General features: G+C 61.8%; 1 protein-coding gene across 1 annotated transcript; it reads left to right on the forward strand.

Moving 5' to 3' along the window:
* Nucleotides 1-1296: 1296 nt before the first annotated feature.
* On the forward strand, nucleotides 1297-6790 carry ZNF687 (zinc finger protein 687). Its single transcript, XM_036452901.2, has 8 exons — nucleotides 1297-3461; nucleotides 3602-3780; nucleotides 4118-4294; nucleotides 4383-4545; nucleotides 4699-5028; nucleotides 5132-5244; nucleotides 5432-5573; nucleotides 5694-6790. Exons 1-8 carry the CDS (start codon nucleotides 1314-1316, stop codon nucleotides 6186-6188), a joined length of 3747 nt encoding a protein of 1248 aa, XP_036308794.1. The 5' UTR covers nucleotides 1297-1313; the 3' UTR covers nucleotides 6189-6790.
* Nucleotides 6791-6819: the final 29 nt, after the last annotated feature.

Below are 6819 nucleotides of genomic sequence, written 5' to 3' on the forward strand. Positions count from 1 at the left end.
GAACTCGGAGCAGCCAGGGTAGGGCTGAGGGGGGCTGGCTTTTCCCCAGGCGGCAGCTGTGCTGAATAAGCTCGTACCCTAGAGTTTTAGCCCTGAGAGAGCAAGATGGGGAGGTGGGAGGGGCGGGGTAGGTGAGGGAGCACCAGGTGTTTGTGACGGAGGAGGCCCTTGTGACCAGGCTCCTCTCGGTTTTCCCCTGTCTTTTCTCTTTGTCTTTCTCTTCCTGTGGCTCGTTCTCTCTTGGTTTCTTGGGTGATTACACTGAGTCCGCTTCTCTGTTAACCGAGCTGGGTCTCCAGGTGCCAGTGATGACCCCAGGTGCCTCAGACTCGATCTTGTAATCATCCCTGCCTCTCGTCTCTGACCCCAGCCCAGCCCTGCCACCACCTGATGTGGCCTTGTTTGCCCTGTCATAATAAATTGTATTCTGGATTCGGTCATGTTTACAATTTCATGTCATGCTCAGGATAATCCTATGATATGTGGGTTACTTGCCTCCTCCTTCATTCAAATGACAAAAGTAAGGCAGTGGAGTAACTTGCTCATCTCCAGCAGGCTGTTGATAAAGCTGGAGTGAGAATCATGTCTTGTGTCTCGTGACGTGGTTTTCCGGATCTCTGTAAACCCTCAGAAGATCCGTGAAGAATGTGAATGGAGCCCGGCTGGCATGGCTCAGTGGTTGAGCATCAACCTATGAACCAGGAGGTCATATGGTTTGATTCCCAGTCTGGGCACAGGCCTGGATTGCAGGCTCAGTCCCCATTGGGGGGCCTGCAGGAAGCAGCCAATTAATGGTTCTCTCTCTCCCTCCCTCTCTAAAAATAAAACTGTACTTAAAAAAAGAAAAAGAAATAAGAATATGAATGGATACCATGCTGCCACGAATGAGCTCTTGAACCTAGAGCATTGTGTCTGTCCTCCTCCTTCATAGTAGTTCTGAGTGGTTGACTCTGGGCTGGACACAGGAGGGGCTTAAGTGGTTTCACCCAAGATACACACTGAATCCCTCCGCCTCTGTCCCTCTCACCTTGTATACGTGTTTCTGAGAAGTCTTTTCCTCCGCTTCCTCTGGATCTTGGTGTCTTCTAAGGGATCTGCACGCCGCCTTCCTTCCTGTTTTAGGGTTTGGCAAACCAAGCGCCTCTACCATCTCTCTGGGGTTTGCACTGTGATGGAGGTGGGCCTAGGTCAGTGTGGGGCTTTCCGAGAGGAGAGAACTGCGGAGACCCTGAGGAAGGAGGCCCAGGGTTTGTGCTTCCAGAGATTGCAGTTTCTCCCTCTTCCTGTTCTCAGCAGGTCCGGGACTGGCCGCCATGGGAGACATGAAAACCCCTGATTTTGACGACCTCCTTGCTGCCTTCGACATCCCCGACATTGATGCAAATGAAGCCATCCACTCTGGGCCAGAGGAAAACGAGGGGCCGGGAATCTCAGTGAAGCTAGAACCCGGTGTCGAGGGTGAATCTGGAGAAGGGACAGCAGCAGCTACTCGGGATGGCTCTGGGGTTTCCACCCAGGACTCTGAGCATGCTCTGTCGTCGGGGGACACCTCGGTAGTCAGCGTCATTGTCAAGAACACCGTGTGCCCTGAGCAGCCCGAGCCCCTGGCTGGAAGCTCAGGAGGGGAAGGGGCCCGGCTTGGGGTCACGATTAAGGAGGAACCTGTGGGGCCTCATCTGCTGCAGAATGGTTTTGGGGGAAACCCCCACTCTCCAACTCCTCCCAGGGACGGCTCCTGGAAAGCAAGAGCCATAGAAGGCAAAGCACCTTTGGACTTCTTTGCTCATTTTGAGCCTGAGCCAGGAGAGCACCCTGATCCCCTGCCTTCCTCGGTGCCCTCCCCCCTGAGAGAAGGGACCATGACCCCGCCTCCTTTCCCCTCTCCCTTTGAGCTGGCCGCGGAGAACGGCCCCGCCCTCCTGCCCCCCAGTTCTCCCCCACTGCTGGGCACCCTCAAGCAGGAGCTGGGCACCCTCAAGCAGGAGCTGGGCGCCCTCAAGCAGGAGCTGGGCGCCCTCAAGCAGGACAGCGGCAGTCCCCTTCACCCCCAGGCCATAGCCCGGCTCAGCTCGGGCTCCGAGGCCGTGGGCATCCCTGCCAGCCCCTCCCCTCCCCAGCTTGCTGGGGTGCCCTTCTTCAAGCAGTCTCCAGGCCATCAGAGCCCTCCTGCCTCCCCCAAAGTGCCCAGCTGCCAGCCCCTGAAGGAAGAAGAGGAGGACCCGGGGCCAGTGGTCAAGTCTCCCCCAGAAAGTCCCCAGAGCCCTTCCAGCGGAGCGGAGGCTGCTGACGAGGACAGCAATGACTCCCCTGCCTCCTCCGGCTCTTCCCGGCCCCTCAAGGTGCGGATCAAGACCGTGAAGACGTCCTGTGGGAATGTCACGAGGACTGTGACCCGGGTCCCCTCGGACCCTGGGCCCCCTGCGCCCTTGCCCGAGGGCACCTTTCTGGCTGAGGCTAACCTCCTGAAGCTGACCTCTGCAGTCCTGACTCCTGAGAGTCCCAAAGTGGTGAACGTCCAGTTGGGCGACGGCACAAGGCTAAAGGGCACTGTGCTGCCTGTGGCCACCTTCCAGAACGCCAGTACCGCCATGCTGATGGCGGCCAGCGTGGCCCGCAAAGCGGTGGTCCTGCCCGGGGGCACCGCCAGCCCGAAGACAATTGCTAAGAATGTGCTGGGGCTGGTGCCCCAAGCCCTGCCCAAGGTCGAGGGGCGCATCGGGCTGGGCATAGCGGGACAGAAGGTGAACGGGGCCTCCGTGGTGATAGTGCAGCCTTCCAAGCCAGCCCCTGTGCCGGGCGCGGGGGGCGGCACGGTGATCTCACGGACGCAGTCCAGCCTGGTGGAGGCCTTCAACAAGATCCTCAACGCCAAGAACCTGCTGCCCGCCTACCGGCCGAACCTGAGCCCGCCCGCGGAGGCCGGGCTGGCCCTGCCGCCCTCCGGCTACCGCTGCCTGGAGTGCGGGGACGCCTTCTCGCTGGAGAAGAGCCTGGCCCGGCACTACGACCGCCGGAGCATGCGCATCGAGGTCACCTGCAACCACTGCGCGCGCCGCCTGGTCTTCTTCAACAAGTGCAGCCTGCTGCTGCACGCCCGCGAGCACAAGGACAAGGGGCTGGTCATGCAGTGCTCGCACCTGGTCATGAGGCCCGTGGCCCTGGACCAGATGGTGGGGCAGCCGGACATCACGCCCCTGCTGGCCGTCCCCCCGGGCCTCGGACCTTCCGTCCTGTCTGCCTTGGGCAAGGGCGACGGGGCCATCGCCACCTTTGCCATTTCTACGGTTGCTGCTGAGGCTCCTGTGCTGCCCCTCTCCGCCGAGCCGCCTGCCGCCGCCCCTGCCACCTCTACTTACACGTGCTTTCGCTGCCTGGAGTGCAAGGAGCTGTGCCGGGACAAGGCGGGCATGGCTGCCCACTTCCAGCAGCTTGGGCCCCCCGCCCCTGGGGCCGCCAGCAATGTGAGTGCCTTTCCCTGCCCTTCCTGGGGAAGGGGAGGCCGGGGGCTGGCGCCTGGGGAGGTGCGAGGGGCTTGGTCAGGAGAAGGTAATGGGGGACAAGCCGCTCCTCCCGGACTCACCTTGTTTCCCCCTTTTGACAGGTGTGCCCAACCTGCCCCATGATGCTCCCCAATCGCTGCAGCTTCAGCGCCCACCAGCGCATGCACAAGAACCGACCCCCCCACGTCTGCCCCGAGTGCGGGGGCAACTTCCTGCAGGCGAATTTCCAGACGCACCTCCGGGAGGCCTGCCTGCACTTCTCTCGCCGTGTGGGATACAGGTGCCTCTCCTTCCCCGATGTCTCCACACTCCCACGTGCCCTTGCTGGCCTCATGGTTCCCCGCACCAGCCTTTCAGATGCCTCCTGAGAGCCCCATCTTTCCTGCTTAGTCCCGCAGCCTGGTGTCCTGGCAGACAGCAGGGCACCTCTGCAGCTCCAGCTCTGCTCAGTGGGCTCCCCTGGGCGTTGTCTCTGCAGCCCCCTCCTGCCCTCACCTTGCTCAGGCTTCACCTCCGATGAGCTGAGTCCACCCAGTCCTTGAGGATGAGTGTGTGTGTGGGGGGGGGCAGGGGATGGAGACAGCCCTCACCACCGTGCCTCCCATTCCTCCCTGAAGGTGCCCCAGCTGTGCGGTGGTGTTCGGGGGCGCGAACTCCATCAAGTCGCACATCCAGACGTCGCACTGCGAGGTTTTCCACAAGTGCCCCATCTGCCCCATGGCCTTCAAGTCTGGACCCAGCGCCCACGCCCACCTCTACACCCAGCACCCCAGCTTCCCCACGCAGCAGGCCAAGTGAGACCTGGGATGGGGCGACGAGGGGCGGGCCAGAGGGTTTGGGCCTGAGGGGCAGGTGTCTGCACTGTCCTCTCCGCCTGCACAGGATGATCTACAAGTGCGCCATGTGTGACACGGTCTTCACTCACAAGCCCCTCCTCTCCTCACACTTCGACCAGCACTTGCTGCCGCAGCGCGTCAGTGTCTTCAAGTGCCCGTCTTGTCCTCTGCTTTTTGCCCAAAAAAGGACCATGCTGGATCATCTCAAGGTATCGGAGTCGAGGGCTGGAGTGGGGTGCTCGGCTGTGTTGACCTGGTGCCAGGGCCACACAACCTTCCGGAAGACGGGGAGGGGAAACGAGGATTGTGGCAAAGCCATGCCCCCCCCCCCACAGCTGCCGTCCCCCTTGTCTCCCTCACAGAACACCCATCAGACTGGTCGCTCGGGAGAGGAGACTGCTGGGAAAGGGGCCGGGGATACTCCTCTGTCCCCTAAAGCCGAGTCTGAGGAGCTGGCTGTGTCTCCGGGAGGAGCAGCTCCCCCTGTAGAGGAGCTGTCTTCCTCTTCGGAAGAGGACCTCCCCAGCTCCCCAGAGGCTGCTGGCCCACCCAAACAGCCCCGGCGCGATGTGGAGAGCACAGGCACCAAGGGGGGCGGTGTGGGCTCTGCAGGCTGGAGCTGTGGCCTTTGTCACTCCTGGTTCCCGGAGCGGGATGAGTATGTGGCCCACATGAAGAAGGAGCATGGCAAGGTGAGCAAGGTGGGCTGGAGGGGCAGCCTCGGGGTTGTCCTATCCGGCAGTGGGGCTCGGTCCTGCAAGCCTGGCTCTGAGGGTCCCCTCCCTGCTCTCCTAGTCAGTGAAAAAGTTTCCCTGTCGCCTGTGTGAGCGATCCTTCTGTTCCGCGCCCAGCCTGAGGCGCCACGTCAGGGTCAATCATGAGGGTATCAAGCGAGTTTACCCATGCAGGTAACCCTTTTCTTCTTGCCCCCTTCCTGTTTCTGCCCGCGGTGACCCCTCCCACTCCCCACCCCTTCCCCGTCCCTCCTGCCTCTTGTGCGAGTGGACGAAGGGTTGACGCGCTAGTAGTCGTCGTCCTCTGGAGCCACTGGCCTCGGTCTTCGGGCCTCGGCACCCACCGCGCCTCCCCCTCCAGGTATTGCACAGAAGGAAAACGCACCTTCAGCAGCCGCCTCATCCTGGAGAAGCACGTCCAGGTCCGGCACGGCCTGCCGCTCGGGGACCAGTCTCCTGGCCGGGGGAGCGTGGTGGTCCGGGGCCCCGGGGCCAGAGCCCAGGTAAGCCCCCTGCGGGGTGGAGTGGTGGGAACTGCGGTTACAGACTGGCCTCGCAAGCGAGGTGGGGGAGCCAGGGTCACGGGGTGACGGGGAGGCCCAGCTCTTCACTATCTTCTCCAGGGGCCGGGACGGAAACGTCGGCAGTCCTCTGACTCTTGCAGTGAGGAGCCTGACAGCACAACACCTCCGGCCAAGTCCCCCGGGCTGGGTGGGCCCGGGTCGGGAGGCCCCCTGCGCTTCCGGAGCGGGGGCCCCGTGGAGCAGAGCCTCGTGGTGGGGCTGAGGGTTGATGGTGGGACCCAGCAGTGCCTCGACTGTGGCTTATGCTTTGCCTCCCCTGGCTCCCTGAGCCGGCACCGCTTCATCAGCCACAAGAAGAAACGGGCTGTGGGTAGCGCCAGTGCCCTGGGTGTGGGGGATGGGGAGGAAGAGGCGCCCGCTCTACTGAGGTCTGACCCGGACGGTGCAGATTCACCCTTGCCTGCTGCTGCAGGTCCACTGACCTGTAAAGTCTGTGGCAAGAATTGTGACAGCCCTCTCAACCTCAAGACCCATTTCCGCACACACGGCATGGCGTTCATCAGGGCTCGGCAAGGAGTCAGTGGGGACAACTAGCCCCAGACCTGGACTGACTGGCCCCTCCTCTTCCCCAGGAGCCCGGGTCACTGCTGCTCCACAGGCTGGGGGTTCCTTACATTCACATTTCGTTCCACTCCTCGCCCCCTAGTCCCCAGAGACAACAGACTTGAGCATTATAGTTGTTTGCAGTCCCCACTGTGGGTTTGGCCCTTGGGTCCTAGTAGAGCGGGCTCTCCATTCCTCCTCTCTTAGCCCAACACTAATTGTGCGCCTGCTGCAGCCCGCGGATGGGAGGACGGACTTCCAGGCCTGCTAGACAGGTCCAAGGGACCAGCCGGCAGTCACACTCCACAGCCCCTCAGGCGGGCTTCCGGCCCGGCCCGGCCCTGCCCTGCCCTAGCACTACCCCTTAGATTCCCTGGCACTCAAGCCCCCACCCCCACAGTGCCTTTCACTTGTTTTCCCCCACTCCCAGAAATGCAGGGGGGCTGCTAGGGATGAGTCCTGTCATGGGGGCCCAGGGAGAGGAGGGGGACAGGCTCTCAGGAATCCTTTATTCTTGTAGTAATAATACTAACAGTGGGGGAGATGGGAAGGAGAAAACCAGACCATTAAAACTGCTTGTGGTTTAATCCCCATTCAGGCTCTTTTTGGTGTGACTTGGACA

This window comes from Pipistrellus kuhlii, unplaced genomic scaffold, assembly GCF_014108245.1.
Source record: "Pipistrellus kuhlii isolate mPipKuh1 unplaced genomic scaffold, mPipKuh1.p scaffold_m20_p_24, whole genome shotgun sequence".
Classification (NCBI taxonomy): domain Eukaryota; kingdom Metazoa; phylum Chordata; class Mammalia; order Chiroptera; family Vespertilionidae; genus Pipistrellus; species Pipistrellus kuhlii.

Bases quoted from the DNA above. Each gene is read 5' to 3' on its own strand.
- ZNF687 (XM_036452901.2), top strand. From the start codon at position 1,314: ATGGGAGACATGAAAACCCCTGATTTTGACGACCTCCTTGCTGCCTTC. The intron at 3,462-3,601 runs GTGAGTGCCTTT...CCCTTTTGACAG, and splicing joins CCCCTGGGGCCGCCAGCAAT to GTGTGCCCAACCTGCCCCAT. The intron at 5,574-5,693 runs GTAAGCCCCCTG...TATCTTCTCCAG, and splicing joins GCCCCGGGGCCAGAGCCCAG to GGGCCGGGACGGAAACGTCG.